The 19074-nt window shown below is 32.4% G+C and overlaps 2 protein-coding genes across 2 annotated transcripts; one reads left to right on the forward strand and one right to left on the reverse strand.

Moving 5' to 3' along the window:
• Positions 1 to 138: 138 nt before the first annotated feature.
• On the reverse strand, positions 139 to 4868 carry LOC134685510 (hematopoietic prostaglandin D synthase-like). The gene is made up of 5 exons (XM_063545268.1): positions 4553 to 4868; positions 3414 to 3506; positions 2593 to 2708; positions 867 to 977; positions 139 to 547 (listed from the first exon to the last, which is right to left on the reverse strand). The coding sequence occupies exons 1-5, from the start codon at positions 4683 to 4685 to the stop codon at positions 383 to 385; spliced, it is 618 nt and encodes a 205-aa protein (XP_063401338.1). The 5' UTR covers positions 4686 to 4868; the 3' UTR covers positions 139 to 382.
• A 7348-nt stretch (positions 4869 to 12216) lies between these two features.
• On the forward strand, positions 12217 to 15445 carry LOC134710188 (outer dense fiber protein 2-like). The gene is made up of 3 exons (XM_063570418.1): positions 12217 to 12647; positions 13044 to 13096; positions 14710 to 15445. Exons 1-3 carry the CDS (start codon positions 12371 to 12373, stop codon positions 15367 to 15369), a joined length of 990 nt encoding a protein of 329 aa, XP_063426488.1. The 5' UTR covers positions 12217 to 12370; the 3' UTR covers positions 15370 to 15445.
• Positions 15446 to 19074: the final 3629 nt, after the last annotated feature.

Here is a 19074-nt window from a genome sequence, read left to right on the forward strand (position 1 = left end):
TCATCCAATCAGAACAATGGTTACAAAATAATTGCATTAGAATCTAAATTCTACATACATTGATCGAGTGTAAAGACATTACAAGACTTAAGAATTATTAAAGTTAATATAGAAGGTAAAATAACAAAAATACCGAGCTCAAAAGATTTTTTAAAAATTTTATTATTACAAAATACATTGATAGAAGATTTCCAACCAGAGAAAGGCTCATAACCTTCGATAAGTAGTCAGGACTTGATTATAAGTATGCAATGAAAGTAAATGAAAGTGAATTTAATAAATGTGAAAGAAACTACATTTCAATAAATATATACCCCATACATTTGTATATTATAAATATGTAATATGCACAAGCCACAGATACAGACTTGAGTCCATATTTCTAATTTTCGGTGCATTCCCGTTTCGCTAAATATTCTTTGATTCTTGGATAACCTGCTATTCTCTGTCGATGAGCTAACAACTTGGGAAACTTGTCCAATAAATTTGTATCCTTTTGCAAAACGCTGGTCAAACCTTCGTATACAGCTACATCAGCCATTGTAAGCTGAAATAAATAAAATGTTTACATTTGTTTAAATAAAAAAAAATACACGCTAAAAACACATACAGATATATACGGAAGCCCTGGAGTGCCATGCAAAAAAAAAAATACGATATATGTTAGATTTTTATCATGCAGTTTTGTCTATTATATTATGTTGTATCATTATTCTTTAACCTGTAGGAAGTGTAAAATGAACTTTTCTAAGATACAGTTTTCATAGTTGACAAAAGATGATCAATTCATCCTTAACATGAAAACGGAAGTTATACATCACGTCGAAAAAAGTAGAAAAAATACTCTATCATTTACTTCTTCTTACCGTAGAACCAACAAAGAATCCATCTCCACCTTTGTTCTGTTTTAACCATTCCTCAAAAGTTGCAAGCTTATCAGGAACATATTCATTCAACAATTTCCGAAGCTTTTCCTCCTTAAATTAAAAAAATTTCAATGAACTTTCTCTATGTATAATAACTGGTAAATAATTGAGTCGGTGATTTCATTACCACACCATTATTTTACTTCTAAACTGAATGCGTTATTTGATACAAAAAAAAAATGATTTGAAAGTTTGCCTGAAATCTTTAATAATACAAACGGAGATATTGTAGATAGTACGATCCTTATAAAATACTTTCGATAATAGATGGATATGTTTTTGCATTTACGACAAAAGAATATCAGAAAAATATCTAATTCAAAAAAATTGAATGAAAATCTCATAATTTGTTGTTTGATCTGTAATTTATTGTGTTATATGAATTGTGGATTGCTATTTGTTGGTTAAGTAATGATCAATACTTTCTGTATTGTGTTTGGCGGATTGTTGTTTGTTTAATTAGGGTTGGATAATCTTTAGTTTCCTGTGCTGTTTTTTTAACCAATGTTGTATGTTGGGTTACTGTTAGTGTTGATCAAACTTAATGATATATGTGTTGTGTCAAGTTTGTGGATTGTTTGTTGGACTAGTGTTGTGTTTTGTGGATGGCTTGTTGTACTAGTGTTGTGTTTTGTGGATGGATGTTGAAATAGTGTTGCATTTTGTGGATTTTTTGTTGTACTAGTGTTGCATTTTGTGGATTGTTTGTTGTATTAGTGTTGTGTACTGTGGATTGTTTTGTTGTACTAGTGTTGTGTACTGTGGATTGTTTTGTTGTACTAGTGTTGTGTTTTTTGGATTTTTTGTTGTACTAGTCTTGTGGTTTGTGAATTGTTTGTTGTACTAGTGTTGTGTTTTGTGGATGGTTTGTTGTACTAGTGTTGTGTTTTGTGTTTTGTTTGTTATTATAGTGTTGCGTATTGTGGATGGTTTGTTGTACTAGTGTTGTGTTTTGTGGATGGTTTGTTGTACTAGTGTTGTGTACTGTGGATTGTTTTGTTGTACTAGTGTTGGTCGATCTTGAGTTTCTGTGCTGCTTTTTAATGATTGTTGTTTGTTGGGTAAGTGTTGGTTGATCTTTAGTCATCTGTGTTATATTTTTGTGGATTGTTGTTTGTTGGTTTAGCTGGTTGATATTTAGTGTTTCTATGATTTGGTTTGTTGATTATTGTTTGTTTAAAACAATATACAAAAATCGAGTTACATATTTTATTATACTTAAATTTGAGAATGGAAATGGGGAATGTGCCAAAGAGACAACAACCCGACCATAGAAAAGACAACTGCAGAAGGTCACCAAAAGGTCTTCAATGTAGGCTAGCGAGAAATTCCCGCATACTTGCATTTACTGAACGCATTTGAATTTTATCTTTGATAGCCAAGAGTTGTAATCATTGGCTAGCGAAAATGCTGAAATAGAGCAACTGCGTGTTTTTTTTAAATTTATATGAAAATATATCGATTTCAGGTTAATCCATCAATGATTTATTTAGTCTCTATAGAAGCAATGAATCACTGACTACCTCACCTGAACCAATTATTAGAAAAGTTGACAAAATCCTAAAACATTGACCTCACGAATATTAATTTCTTTTCCGGTTGTATCTGTTGGTTTTCCTTTAAAATGATGAGGGCGATGTGTAATAGAATATAATGTATAGCTTACCTTTTTGTCAGAATCTTTCTCGAGAAAATAGCTGTAAAATTGTTCTGTCAGGTCATTAGCGGTGTAAACAATCTGGTCCACCTGGGCCTGATCCCAGTCAGATTTACCTGCTAGTCCTAAAGTAAAAGGTTATAATTATATATCAATTATCTGAGACATGTACACATAACACTGGTCTAACAAGCCAAATGCAAGTATGAATATTTTGTAGTATAATAATAGTTAAAAATGTACTGCAGAGATATACTTTGCTGATTAACTCATATTTGATATATTATTGCAAAATTAACGTGTTTATGTAAAAATATTCATCGAAGGACAGACATCCTGCAGTGTATTATAAAAAAGAGGATATGATATGATTGCCAATGAGACAACTCTCCACAAGAGACCAAAATGACACTATTTGTTTGTTTCCGAAAGGTTATAACTTTCATTTCGATCAATAACAAAAAACTGAATTAGCCGTTATTATTTCAATTTCTGTTTTGAGTCATTCTCAGCAGATGCATGATATATCATTTCCTGTTTAATAGGATGTATAATAAGTCGATCTATTTTAAATATAAAATATCTGATTTTGGTATGCTCATGTAGGTGTAAGTAACTTAAGATAGATCTAAATTGTAATCATATTGAATACAATTATTCATCAGTTCTCTCTTTTCCCCCCAGTTTTCTGACAAACTATAGTTATTTGGTTCAGTAACATTTTCTGTTCACTTTCCAGTAGTTTTGTGATTTTGTTCTTAACATTTATAGCGTAAACTGCTACCCTATCGCGTATTCAGAAGAAGGAATTGCTGTGTCGTCTAACTTACCACAAGTTCTTGCAATAAACCGTGCAATGGCCAGGCTTTGTGTAAGATATTGTCCTTTGTACTCTAGCATTGGCAACTGACCATTAGGAAAAGCTGAATAATAAAAATATTTAATATCATAGCCAGGAAGAAAAAAAGCAGAAAACAAACAATAAAATATTGACTAGTTGTTCCTTATGCCAATAATGGTCACTCAAAAGAATCCAGGCTGATTAGGTCCGGTAGAAGCCGGTTCTATACAAGTTTCTTAATTGTTCACACATATAATGATAGTACATATGTATAGCATCAGTCAGTGGTGTCCAGAATATCAAACACAAGTCACAAATAAAATTGTTTTTATAAAGGTTTAATGGCTCAATTTTTACAACAATGTGTATATTCATGATCTTTTCTGTAAATCACCTAAAATGTGAAAGAGGGGTGCATTTGTACATGTGTATATTGGGGACCATTTATCATAACTGTTTTATCAACTGATACTTTGCACGCTTTTTTTAAAATGAAATTGTAAAATCTACACGTTGAAGTAAGTTAAAAATATAAAGAGTGAAACATTTCGAATAAAAATAATAATGCCTGTTAAAAGGTTCTAGATGTTAATGAAGATTTGCTTGCCTCTCACATTATCTTGTCTAAGTTATAATAGACTTAAATCTTCTACCGCGTATTTGTTCGAAATACCTCCAAGACATGGATGGTCATGATGGAGGCCAAGAAAAAATAAACCGAGCATTCCAATTTCAAATGACCTTGTATTAATTTTATCCCTATAACAGAATTTGACTTTATGCATTCAACCGTTTTAAAGTTATTGATTAATCACCTCTTGTGGGAATTTTCTATAGGAATAAACAATTTGGGAAACAAGCCACGAAACCTTCAATGAGATAGTGCAAGTGTTCTTTACTGCAAAGAGAAAATGTAACGAACGAGGAATCGTATTCAAATTTTATTCGCCGCGAGATTGTGAGTGTTGGCTCGGTTGTTGATCCCCTTTACTATTTACCACGAGATTTAATGTACATCATTAAAATTTTAGTGTTTGCTCCCCCCTTTTCCCCCATACATCTTCGGATCAATCATTTTATCCTTAAGTTATATCAGAATCTGTGCATTTTTAAAATAAATATACTTACTCTTTTTCTTTTCTGGAAATTCTGATCCTGGAATACGTATGTCGTCAAACTTAATTCCAGCAGCGACACACATAATTCTAGTTAGTTCAGCTCTACCACGAACAGGAAAATAATACAATTTATAATCGGCCATTGATGATGTCCGTATGTAATGCTGTGTATTTTACTAAATAGTACTTGTATTAGAAATTAGAACATATAATAGGCTTTTTGATAATTACACAGTAATCTTTACTGGTTTAAAAAACCGTAACATGATAGTCAATAGAAAGAACTCTCAAAACATTTACACAAAAACAGGTAAATGCTATTTTTAGAACTTTTGCTTGTTACTATATTTTGACCTACTAGTCGTTTTCATCTGTGGTATAAAAGTCAAGAGTCACTAGGGTAAAGCTGCATTCACGGTCATCCCAAGATGTCGGACGAAAAATTAGGTCAGTATTTTTATTGTCTGTTAAGTTGTTTCTACATCATTTTCTTTACAAAGCATACATTGGTACGATGTAAATTTATAAAAGATTCACACGGAAGTCACAAATCTCTTCTGAGGAACGTGTGTAGAACGGGAAATTGGATTTGAAAAATTCGCTAAGATGACCGTAAATCATCTTTAAAATATTTTCAAGATGACCGTAACATATAATAAGGATGACCGTTATTGGTAAAATGATGACCGTAATTTCGAAAGGATGACCGTACCTTTCATAGTATAAACGTCATTCATTTCTAAGAAATATCCGTATTTGTATTACCTTTTTTGTATCAAGTAATTAATCGTGTTGGTGTAAGACGTATTTATAAGACAACATAAGTTTAAACAATATTTATTCAGATAATTCATCATGATACGATATTATACAACGGAAATAATATTCAGGATTCAGAAACAAGCAATTTGTTTTTACAAATCTGTCTCCTTTACAAAAATAATAGTGATGAAGCATTGACATCAAGGGTTAAAACGTTTACTTTTAATAATATATGTCTGCACCAAACTAAATAAAAGACTATTTTGTTCATCTGAGAGTACCGTTGATCCAAAAAGTTTTAGTGTTAATTTGGACAGGAAGAACTGAAACAGGATCCATTAGTTCTTTTCTTAAATTAGTATATATAGGACAAGATAACAGGAAGTGAGAATTTGTTTCTACATCACCACAACGACAATTTGGAGAGTCTACTAAGTTACGAAGGAAAAGGTGAGAATTCAATGAGCTTAAATCCACTCTTAAGAGAGCATGAAGAATTTGACCAAAACGATGTCCTATATAATAATACGCTGGGATCTTACTATTTTGTGTACTAATTTGTTTTTTGAATAATGATAAAGATTCACATTTTCTTATGCTTAAGTTAAGAGTGTTCCATAGTTTTGTTGTTGCAGGGATGAAATATTCAGAATATAAACGGGTCCGTGTGTTGACTTGTGAAATATTATTTCTCTGTCTTGTATTATGATCATGCCTACTGCCTACTGAATCAGGCAATAAGTCTCTTAAATACTCTGAAGTTTTATTATTCAAAATTTTGTGATAATGAGTTAGTCTGTGATTGCGTCGTCTTTCAGATAATTTTTCCCATCGAGTTTCAACATATAAATTTTTTATACTGGTAAGTTTAGTACCCCCGTGACGATACGCACTGCGTCAAGCTGAATACTTTCAAGTTTAGCAATCAAATTGTGATTTTGAGAGTCCCAAACGACATCGGCATATGCAAGAATTGGGCGAACAAATGATATGTATTTTTTTTCAAGTCAAAATCTATCAAGAACATTTTTCTCATTATATTTATTCTTTTGTAAGATTTAGAAACTATATATTCAATATGGTCGTTCCAGGATCCGTTGTTAGAAAAAAAGACACCCAGATGTTTGTGTTTACTTACTGTTTGTAGCTCTTGGGTGTTCATATTTAATGGAGGATGAAATGGTCTATTTTTGTTTTTGAAATTATCATACTTTCAGTTTTTTGGGCATTAAAATTAACAAACCATTTTTTTGACCAATATTATGACAAATCTTATCTAGATCGTCATTAAAATTTTAGCTGTTTCTGTTGGATTGTCAAACATAATATATAATGAAGTGTCATTTGCGAATAGCTTAATTTGAGCTTGAATGTCTTCTACAATATCGTTTATAAATATAAAAAAAAAATAGAGGGCCTAGAATGGACCCTTGTGGGACGCCTGCATTTACAGGTAACCATTCGGAACTTGAACCGTTAATAACAACCCGCTGGACTCTAATTGTAAGATAATTTTCAAACCACCTTAGTAAAGAACCCGGTATGCCCGCTTGTTGAAGTTTAAATAGCAGTCCCTTATGCCAGACTCGATCAAACGCTTTACCTATATAACAGAATACTACCGGCCTTATTTCTTTACCGCTATCTAAAAGCCTTCCCAAAATCATTCGAAATGTTAATTAATTGATTAACTGCTGAATCCCCCGTGTAAAGCCCGACTGATTTTTCGTTAAAATATTATTGCGCATAAAGTGATTGTAAACATTTTTATATACACATCGTTCCATTCACTTTGATATTACACTCAACAAGGAAATAGGTCTATAGTTTTTAACGTCATTCGGTTTACGATTTTTATAAACTGGGGTAACATTTGCTCTTTTCCATTGATCTGGAAAAGTAGACGTACTTAACCATGTTAACGATAAGTTAAATAGTTTACATAGTGGATACTTTAAAACAGAAGATGCTTCTTTTAAGATCTTTTAACAATTTGGGACTTCTGAGGTCTGGGCAAGAAGCTTTTGTGGGATTAACAATTTTTAATATATCTTCAACTTCAGTAACAGTAAGTTCTATATAACTAATGTCATCACTAATATTATGAAGTTCTTCAGGTAACACAGCACTTGGATCATCAATATTTGATTGGGAAGAAAAAAATCGATTAAATTCATTTGCCTTTTCGATTTCATCAAATATTTTAAAAGTTGTTATTAACCATTAATGGGGGTACATTTGCGTCGTTTGTTTTTAATCCGGATATTTGTTTAACCGTTTTCCACCAGTAATTAGTAATGGACGGGTTACTGTTCATGATTTTTTTGATTAAATTGTTGTTATAATCATCCTTCGATTTTCTTATTAAACTAGTAACTTCATTTCGTATTTTCTTAAATTTTGACCACTCCGAAGGGTTACATGTATTATATTTTTTTGCCTTTCTGTGGATTCTATTTTTTGTCCTTATCTTTTTTTTAACACCATTTGTTAGCCATGGAGGTTCATTTTTGGGAACAGTTATTATTTTTTTTGGAATACATTTTTCAGCAGCTTCTATGATAGTTTTTGTTATTTCGGTTGTAAACTGTTCAACGTTATTTAAGTTAATTACGGAATCCCAATTTTTTTCAGATTAAATGTTACGATATATGTCATAGTCTCCTCGATCATATAGCCAAATTTTCCGCTTAAAAGTTTTTTGACGACATTTTGGAAAGTTCAAAAGACTGATTATAGGACAGTGGAAACGTATTTGGTCTAATTAAGGTGGCCCGACTCCACAGTAAGTTATTATGTGAGCATCATTTGTTATAAAAAGGTCTAACAATGATGACGACGATTCAGTAAAATGAGTAGGTTCATCTATCATTTGAGTAAGACTAAATTGGCTTAACAAAGGTGTAATTTTTGAAGACAAAATTATCCTAAAGGTAGACAAAAATAAGACGTGCTTCAAATACATGGTTCGTCATATGTAGCATCCAACTACAAGCCAAATAGTTAAAAAGAACTAACCGAGCCCCTATTGCGACAAACTCAACAAAAACAATGTATACAAATATGGATAGTTCTTTCACTTGACGGTCATCCTTTTAAATTTAGTCATTCTTTATAAATTACGATCATCCTTAACAATTTACGGTCATCTTTTAACCAATTACGGTCAGCCTTGTTATGAATCGCTAATCCTATTACGGTCATCTCGATTTCGATTTATGGTCATCCTCGCGAATTTTTCAAATCCAAATTCCCGTTTTATACACGCTCCTCGGTAGAGATTTGTGACTTCCGTGTGAATCTTTTATATATTTACATCGTATCAAAGTATGCTTTGTAAAGAAAATGATGTAGAAACACCTTAACAGACAATAAAAATACTGACCTAATTTTTCATCCGACATCTTGGGATGACCGTGAATGCAGTTACGGTCATCAGCTTTACCCCAGTGAAATATAAAGTCGGCGCAAATCATCGGAAAAAATGAAATCGGCGCAAATGAAAGAATAAAAATTTTCAAAATCGGCGCAAATGTCATACGCCCAAATATATATATTCAACGCATTTGAACTTGTCTGTAGGCTCAAAACAGTTTTAAACATATTTTTGTCACGATTGACCTAATATTTTAAAACTATAATGGATAAACTGTAATTTTGGACACAAAAAAAACCCGGTAAAATAAGATCTTTAAATAATTCTTCATTTGACTTCATTCTTAAAGGAGAAGTATAATTCCCTGAACCATGTTGACCCCTTGGCTTCTTTTCATTTTTGCTTTTCATCCTAAAACTATAAAGAATAGACAAAAACTTGTGTAAGCAAAAATTACTAGTATTCAAATATTTTGACCCTTACAGTTTCCATTCTAATCATTGTTTTGGTTGTATTAAACCCCCAAAACATAGTCTGCACTATAATGAGGGGTTCGAAATATTTAACATTGACCGTTGAAGCTATATATGCAGAAAAATTGAAACAACTTATTTTCGTGAAAAGCACAAAATACCAACACAAAAATGTTGAATTATTTAAGGATCACTGATAACAGGTCTAGAACATGTATTTATTTACTGAACTTAATTTTAGAAAACGTAAACAACAACTACATTCTCTATATACATTGTATCTAAACAAATGGAACCTAGTTAAAGATAACACGGAGAGTGCTTGAAAAATAATTTAAAAAAGGTCATTACTTTTTAAGATTCGATAGGTCAAATTGAGAGTGGAAATGGGGAATGTGACAAAGAGACAAAAACCCGACCATAGAACAGACAACAACAGAAGGTCACCAACAGGTCTTCAATGCAGCGAGAAATCCCCGCACCCGCGCCCGCATGCGTATGCATGTTTAAATGATCTCAACAACCTTAAATATGACTGGACAAAGAGTGATAACAATGTTTAAAATGTTAAAACCACATTAGAATGAAGTCTGAATTTGTTTATCATAAGTGTATGTGTCTTTATAATACGGAATACAAAATGGTCTGGAGTGTAAAATGCCAGACTGCACAGTGGTCATACTGTACACAATTTGTTACGTTCAATTTGGTTAAATTTCAGATATCTTAACTATTGTGAGAATAGGCATTCTGACTCAAAAGCCTAAAAGCTTTTACATGTAAAAAAAAAACATTTACAAAAAAAATAAAACGCAAAGAATGATTATGTTTGAAATATCAAAGCGAAGATGTGAGTAGGATTGCTTATAAAGACAACTCATCAGAGTAGTTCCAAAATGACAAAGCAATTAACAGCTTTAGGTCACCGAGCGGCATTTAACAATGAGCAAAGCACAAACCGCATAGTTAGCTAAAAGGACTAAAGTTACGTTTGAAATACATGCAGTTGATTTGTTTTGTTTATTTGATGTCGCTATGCACTTTATTTATTGTTTATTACTGGTTTTTCTATTTGCACAAGGAAGTGTACTGTTTCTACAACTCAATGAATGGAGCCCGCTTTACTGTGTGGTATACATGCATGAATACGCAGAACATGGACACCTAACATGACAGGCCAGTATAACAGTGATACACCAGAAACTCTACACAATTAATTACGAAAAAAGGGATGACTTTTCTTTCTCTATTGTTAATTTTCATTATTTGAACGATGATTTCCCGTATACGGTGTTTATTTATCCCATATCGTTTGCTATGCCCGTGTGTGTAGTGAATTTGTTTTCTCAATGAGAATAATCTAGGTTCTACTTACAAATGATTAAGTCAAGGATTTCTTGCAACAAATTGCTTAAAAATCTACTTTTAAAACTCTTCCATAGAAGAGAAGGTTTGGTTTGCAAGTTTGGCTGTACCTCAAAAAGTTCATACGGAATAGCACATCCTTTTATTTTACGGCGATGATGTTACCGAACTCTTTAATTTAGATACGAATTGGATAAATTATATATATTATCAATGATCCTTTAAATAAACTTATTCTTAAAGTTTACTAACTCAATACTGAAGTTACAATTTTGAATATTGTTTGTATTGGTATAGAGAAAAGTTGTCAGTAAATTAAAACCATACTAATATTCCACATACTGCAATACGCCGATACCTTTATTTGGTATCGTCAGTTGTTATTGGCTTTGAACTAGCTGTCAGTAACTGCGACTACTAGATCAGATCTGTTCATAGTATCTTTTTTGCTTTTAGGGATAGGGATGTATAATACCCTGCCATGTCCGGTTTGTTTTTTTGTTTAATGATTTTCTGCTTTGTATCTATTTTGATGAGTTAAGCCTTGTTCAACTGATATTTATAATACAATGTCTATACTTTAATATGCTGTATTGTAACACCACTAAGGGGACGGTTGACACACACAAACATTCTGTATGTGGCTGACCTCAGTCAGAGGTCTGTAGTTCAGTGATAGTCTTTGGTTATATTTTTCGTGAAATGTTTTTATGCCCAACCTACGATAGTAGAGGGGATTTATGTTTTCTGGTCTGTGCGTCCGTTCGTCCGTTCAATCGTCCGTTGTAACGTTTGTCCGTCCGTCCGTCCCTCCGTCTGTCCCGCTTAAGGTTAAAGTTTTTGGTCAAGGTAGTTTATGATGAAGTTGAAGTCCAATCAACTTGAAACTTAGTACACATGTTCCCTACGATATGATCTTTCTGATTTTAATGCCAAATTAGAACTTTTATCCCAATTTCACGGTCCACTGAACATAGAAAATGATAGTGCGAGTGGGGCATCAGTGTGCCAGGAACACATTCTTGTTTGTTATCAATTAGTCCGTTATTTTTCTCAATTGAATCGTTTAACATTTTAAATTCGAGTGGGAGGCATTTGAACTTTGGTGGAAAGTGGTCTTATTGGCAACCATACCCATCTCCTTATTTTTACATATGGTATGCACCTATGAGACAGTTATCCAACGACACAAAAAAAATCTAGAGGTGAGAATACGACCTTCAAGATACAATTTTGATTCACTAATGTCAAAATCATCATGCATAGCCTTCGTTGTTTGTTTTTTGGTTCAGTTTGTATCCATTTGTTATTGTCTTTCTATCTTTTTGTGATTCTTCCTGTTTGTTTTTATATTAGTATATATGTAGTAGTGTTACTATAGCATTTGTTGTAGTGTTGCCAAATTGGGTGCATGCTTATTTATATACAAAAAATGTATAATGAAATAAAATATCAAATAATACTGGCATGGATTTTAAACTATTGGTATCACGTTTCCTTACTTTGATGGTGATTACAATCTTTTAAATCAGCACATCTATTATGTTTTTTCAAACCTTCCACAACGTATCCACAATAACCCTGACTATTGAATATTATCAGTCATTAATATCATTATATTCGTTAATGACATGCAATTAATTAAAAATGTACCTGTCATATTTCGAAGTCCCATTGCACCTTTGGCTTATTCGTATTTATTAGGTTTGAAAAATTCATTAAAATATGAAAAGATATTTGGCAGATATGTATTCTATATTATAAAATAGATTCTAAATAAACCAGAAGCTCTGTGGTTAGGTTGGTTACTTATGAAATCGGAAGGCCAGTCTGCCACCATTGGAATTCCATTATGTCCGACGAAACTCGCAGACTCACACGTAGTTTATCATTTATTAAAGAAAACACAACTCAGATAGAAAAGATTTTAGACAAACTAATAGAGGATGGAATCATTGGTATGGATGAACGTTCACAAATCCTTGCAAATCCACTTTTAGAAAACCAGCTACATTCGGTCATTGAAAAGATCATCAGAAAGCAGGCTTATCAGTCTTTTTTGAGCGCGCTGAAAACTACAGGGAACAACCATGTAGTGGATAAAATAATCGGATTGCATTTTCCAAAAGGTATTAATTCAAATTTCATTTCAATAATGCTATTTATTTCAAAATGTGTTCATACATATTTACAGCGTATCTGCTTGTTTATGCACAGTGCTAACCTATATGCATTTGACAATGGCTAATTGTTCGATTCTAACAGTATAAGAAACAAGACAGCATTTTATTCTGTTTTATTTTCCCATCTTTAATTGTACGTGGTTTTTTTTCGAACAATGGCGTGTCATTAATATTGATTTTATTTTAATCAAATGTTTTTTAACGCAGATTATTTTCTACATTTCTGCAAGAGGTTATATGAGATATATCGTCCTTGATTTCTGTAACATTTTTTGTCTATTTTTTTTTCTTTCGATTGTATTGTTGTCTCTGTCTTTTGATTTATTTTGGTTATTTCTTTAGATCAAAAGGACAATCAAGGTATGAACAGAGAAAAAACGTACACTGTGAACTCGGTATGTATTATATAAATATACAATTTATAAATACGTATATTGTTTTGTTAAAATTCTCTGTAATTAAAATTTTGAATTCATTTGAATCAAGAATCCTATCTCGATCATGCGTGATTTTTTTGTATTGATTTTCCTCTACTATTTATCCTTTTGGGTTTTATCTTTTCTGTAACGCTTGCAATAAGTTTGGAACTTTTTAACTTTTTGGCCTCGAACATTAATTGTCGAAATACAGTAAATTTGGTACATCTGAATGACGCCTCCGGGTGCGTGAATTTCTCGCTACATTGAATACATGTTGGTTACCTTCTCTGTTGTTTTTTTCTATGGTCGGGTTGTTGTCTCTTTGACACATTCCCCATTTCCATTCTCAATTTTACATGTAATTTTTATGTTTTAAAATGAACATTTTAACTTTACCAACGTTCATCAATAGATGAGTTTTAAAGGAAAACGTATTTAACTGTTCAAAATAAATAAACTTTTACAGGATAATCTCTCAAGTAGCAACTTTGTTGTTCTTATCATATGTTTGCCCACATATGTCAACTGAACATTGGGTTGACAATTTGCATACGCATAGGTATTCACACATTTATGGTTGATTTTAATGCTTAACAGTTTAGTGGCAACTATTTAATCCAGGCATGATTCCACTATTATGAGTGTTTAAAGGGAAACTTCGCAAACAAATCAAAAATTGATATTATGTTCATTCTGAATAAAATGCTCAAATTCATAGATATTAAGGTTTTATTCCGCTAGATAAGCGATCACCATCGACTTTGAATTAAGAGTATCAATTCTCTGCGTTTGGCATTTTGATTTTGTCTTCTTTCCCGATTAATAACAACGACATGTCTACAAACCACAAAGCAACAAAGCTACAGTAAAAGATGTAGTCGTAATTGCGTGTCGATATCTTGTTAATCGTACGGTTGTTTTATCCAACTAACTAACTTGATACGGAAAATATTTTTATTTTTTTCAAATAACCATGGTCTGTTGTTTTTAAACTGTTAATATTGGAATTAGGTAAAAAGTCAAAGTTGAAATCATAAATAAGTGTTCCGTAAAAATTGTTTTCGAAAATCTAATTTGTTCATAATTCTATAAAGTAATAAACTTTTTTCAAATAAATTCTGATCTTCCCTCATCTGATCACCAGCATAGCTAAAGGTATTACTTCCAAAGGTATTGTGAGGGATATGAGGTGACACGTCCAGGTATTCAAGCGATTTCCTGTCGGGCTTGCAAGTTCATGCATCGTTTCACTTCCGCAGGTACACAGTGTACACGGCCGATAACTTATAACTTTCCATTTTGAACTATCAGATGTATAATATACAACTCTGTCTTACTTGTCATTACTAAAACTCATACGCTTGTTTATAAATAACATTTCTGGTCTAAAGAATATTATTCATAAGAATATAAATAATACCCAAGAAATAAGATTTGATGAAATTAAAATCTATTTAAATATTTTTTTCCAAGGGTGAATTTGGGAAAATGTAATATATACTCATTGTCAATAGTGAAGGACAGATAGGAACATACCAGAAATATTAATACATGCTGTTTGTTATGACTAATATTGTTTCTTTTACCAGATTGAAGAGGAGGGAGAAGAAAAGTCACATTATGAACAATATGTCAAGGAGAAAACATTAGAGGAACTGAAATTGGAAAATGACAGACTGAAAACTCAGCAATCAATAGTTAGAGAACAACTGAACGAAAAGTACAAGAAAATTCAGGAGCTGAAAATCGAAGTTCGGAACTATAAAAGACAAAACACAGAATTAAACGAAAAGTTACAATCATATGAAGAATTGCAAGTTAGAATGGAAGGTATCGAAGAGGAACTTCAAGATAAGGATAAAATGAACAGAATAATAGAAATTGCACTTTGTGAGCGTAGCGAGGAGATTGATCGATTGCAGAGACAATGTGAAGAATTAAAAGTTGAGAGCGAAGAAAAATCTGAACAAATCTCTTATTTGTCAGGACAGATGGAACTCTTGAAAATAGAATTGGGAAAAGCTAGTGAAGATCGACATAGACTAAAACAAACTATCATTGACATGTCTAATAGTATGGAAGAAAAATTCGTGGACATGATGAGCGCATTAAACGATCTGAAGGCATACAAACAAGCGCAATGTGAAGTTACGACACCGCGCAACTCAAGTAGTTCTCGATACCAGTATGGCAGAAGAGGGCAACCATTGGTACTCGCAAAAACAAAATATCGAACGCAGCACAAATAAACTATGTACTATGTGAAAAAAATACCAGTTGTAATGTTTATGCATTATTTTAATGAACATATTTTACATTAAACAATATTCTGTGTATATATTTATGTATATTTTGTGAACTTTTTGTAAAAAATTATCTATCAGAAACATGTTTTGAATAAACATGCCTTTGATGATGCAAATTTTAAAATCGATAAAAGAGAAGCGAGACAAACAAATAGTACACAAGACACCATATAGAAAACTGAAGACTAAGCAACGAAAAAACTACCAACCACTTGGGGTCCAACCAACCACTGGGGTCATCTCAGGTGCTCCGGAAGGGTAAGCATATCCTGCTCCACATTGTGGCACATGCTATTTTAAACCCGGTTAATAGTCTATTTCGGAAGGTCACATTCGAGAAAAGAGAACGGGAATGTGGTTACGACATAAAGAACACAATCGATATCATCTGTGAAACGGATATTCCACAACGGTCAACTAACTCGTGATGGCGTCAGTAAAATTTACGAAGGGATGACTTCAACTTCACCATTTTGAAATCTTAGTTTAATAGTTTCCTTGTGAGTCACTCGCAGCAATCCTCTATCAAGGAAATCAAGATAGGAAACACAAGCCCGGGAAGATCGTAATACTGATATATACTTCGTATGCAGGCTTGCTACATCGACATGGAAACTTCACAATTGGGAAGATGAAATAATCTCTTTTGTCTACAAGTATTGTTTTCAACCGACCTCCATTGTCAATTTCTATATGCAAGTCAAGATATGAGGCAGACTTGACTGTATCTGTTGTATTATGAATCTATAGTTTGATTGGATAGATGCGTTCAACATAGTCACCAAATTTTGAATTTGAAGTGAGAGAACAACAGCTATATAACGGAAAGTAAAGTCAAAGGATATTGCTAACTTCTTTTCTTTCTTTATAAGAAGTTCACGTTTGAAGTCAGTCTCACAAGAAAAAAAAACAAGTCGACAAGAAGAAGGGCACAGTTGATTCCCATGGGAATGCCGATAGGTTGTTGAAAAAAAAACACGTTCTCAAAAGTCAACAAATATGTTGTCAATCATAAAAATCAAGCATCTTGAATTCAGTTTCAGAAAATTTTTTGCTTGAATCAGAGTGATTTTTTACAAAGTAGGATTAGTCCCTTCCTAAGACAAGATTCTTTTATCTACGTTGGCCATTATTGTTTATGAAACAAAGCAAAACCAACTCTTTCAATTTGTCTATAAGTTTGGAATGGGGAAATTCAATGATTGGGTTAAGTGTTGAAAAATCAAATGTTTTAATAATCATCAATACTTTTGCAAGAGTATGAGATTGTATGTACTCTAAAATATCCGTTGTTTGTTAGGATACGAAGTTTATGTAGTTTATGTATTCAATACTGGGATGGAAGATTCATTTCTTCATCTCTGACTTTGAAATTCCAAAGGTACAAAGTATAGACCTATGATTATCCAGGATTTCCTCTTCTGTAAGTATCGTGGGGTATATGTTGTGTTTCCAAGTGAATTTTCAATACCTAATTCATTTATCAAGCAGTTTGGGTAATGATATTTACACACAATAACAATGCTGTTTGGAGCTTTATCTGCGGGTACAACAACATATTTGTCATGGAGGTAGGGCAAGTGTTTTGCAACAATTGGGTCTTTAGAGATTGTCGTAGCATGGGTATTGATAGAATAGTTTTTAAAATTAGCGTTGTGACTAAAATCAATCGTAAAGTTTGTTTTGCCGTGCGTATTGATATGTGTTCTTGTATTCTATTTTGGCTAGAGGTATAGGGGAGGGATGAGATCTTTCAAAACATTTTAACCCCACCGAATTTTTGCGACTATTCCAAGTCAGGAGCCTCTGGTCTTTGTTGCATTTTTTAAAATTTTTAAGTAGTTCATCTATATGTTTTGGGGTTTGGTGTGAGATCAATTTTCACTGAACTACATGTAGTACAAAGTTTTATTTAAGTGCCAGCTGATGACCACCTTCGGATGGTGCGTTGCAGACTACGACGCATTGGTGGCCTTGGACTGTTATCTTTCTTTAGTCGCGTTGCTGTCTCTTGATTGACATAGTCCCCATTTCCATTCTCAATTTTAAAGTATCTACAATTTCCGTTTTATTTCATATATGGTAAAGTTTGTTGAGTAGGATACCATGGTTCAGTTTATGTAATGTTTTGCAAAGAGGTAGGGCCAATTTGCCAGGGATTTTTTTCACAGAAGGGCCAATTTCAAAAAGTGCCGACAGAATAAAATTTACAACAAAAACCCAAAATAAAAATGCTTTTTAATCAATATACCGATTCACATATATAATGATATGTGTGATCAATTATAGTTAATTTGATCCTAAAAAAGGTCCAATATGCGGATTTTCGGGTTTTTTATGTAAGCAAAACAGGGAATCCCTCCAGAAGGACATTTCAAACCAAAAAAAAAGTTATGCTTTTTCAGACTGTTGTTATTTATACTACTTTTTCACTTAAAAAAATGAAATTGGTTTAGTGTGTCCTTATTACATAAAAAACAACTTTTTAAAGAAAAAATTGTAACATCGATAAATTGTACCGACTGGATATAACTTCTTAATAACTGACATATATATGAGTATCGTCGTAGTTCAATCCGTAAAGTACAAAACTACTATTAAATTATAATTTTGATAAAAGGGTTCGAATCTCGCTCAGAAATATTGCTTTTTTTGTGTTTTTATATTAAATTTTAATGTCTCTTATCATATTTTTTTTTATGTTTGCTTAATTCATAAAGTCATTCTGGTTCATTTTGACTATATAGTTTACCAGTTTATCATTTTACATGTATCAAAGAAAAAATAATGTATCGCTTGTTGCGTGCATTCTTATGACTGTCCATACTCTTGACGCACTTTCTATTCATATGTTAACATTTATCACATATATTCAAGGAACAACTGCCGTTGAACTGAACATAACCAATAACACAAGAATTCATTTTATAGCAATGAATTCTACATGTCGCGGGTGTAATATACACATAACTTCAAATAAGGCCATTGTATACAAGTTTCAAAACAACACAAACATATTTTCGAAACCTTTTAAGAAGATGGTATTATATGTAACAACAACAACAACAATGTTGTCGCCAATTCACAAACTGTATAGATACTAGTACTGAAATTTTTACCACCGTCCCTACACCGGTACCAAGGCATCAGAAAATAAAACAGCAGAACAGAACAAATCAGTTACACTACAAATGATTGAAGGTAAAACATCAAGAAGCTGTTGCATTTGTATCACAACGAAGGACCGACTTGTTAAAATGACAGAAACGACAATATAACATTGATCTATGACCAACTGATGTAAGATGATCTCCGGTCAAAATATATACATGTATTATCTTATCTTATCTTATAGACGATAAAAAAAATAAAAGACCAGGACAAATACAGATATACATAAATATATATTCAGAATGAGAAAATCACGATTTGAATTTGTTCGATATTATTTGGCTCCTTGACAAGTTACGTAGTATGCCACCTTGCTTTAAGGATGTTAATAATAAAATAAAATCAATATTAAAAAAAAAAAGTCTTGGCCTTGTTTTTGTAGGAATACCTGTTCAAGGTATGAAAATGAATAATGTGACGTATTTTTTTGTACTATAATTAGCATATATCGGGCTATTTAAAACATGATTTACCTAT

The sequence above is a fragment of the Mytilus trossulus genome, chromosome 1 (genome assembly GCF_036588685.1).
Source record: "Mytilus trossulus isolate FHL-02 chromosome 1, PNRI_Mtr1.1.1.hap1, whole genome shotgun sequence".
NCBI classification, from domain to species: Eukaryota; Metazoa; Mollusca; class Bivalvia; order Mytilida; family Mytilidae; genus Mytilus; species Mytilus trossulus.

Coding starts and splice junctions, on each gene's coding strand:
- LOC134685510 (XM_063545268.1), bottom strand. CDS start 4,685: ATGGCCGATTATAAATTGTATTATTTTCCTGTTCGTGGTAGAGCTGAA. Junction 978..2,592: donor AGAAAGATTCTGACAAAAAG/GTAAGCTATACA, acceptor TTTTAATTTAAG/GAGGAAAAGCTTCGGAAATT. Junction 548..866: donor GATTCTTTGTTGGTTCTACG/GTAAGAAGAAGT, acceptor TATTTATTTCAG/CTTACAATGGCTGATGTAGC.
- LOC134710188 (XM_063570418.1), top strand. CDS start 12,371: ATGTCCGACGAAACTCGCAGACTCACACGTAGTTTATCATTTATTAAA. Junction 12,648..13,043: donor CGGATTGCATTTTCCAAAAG/GTATTAATTCAA, acceptor TTATTTCTTTAG/ATCAAAAGGACAATCAAGGT. Junction 13,097..14,709: donor AAACGTACACTGTGAACTCG/GTATGTATTATA, acceptor TTCTTTTACCAG/ATTGAAGAGGAGGGAGAAGA.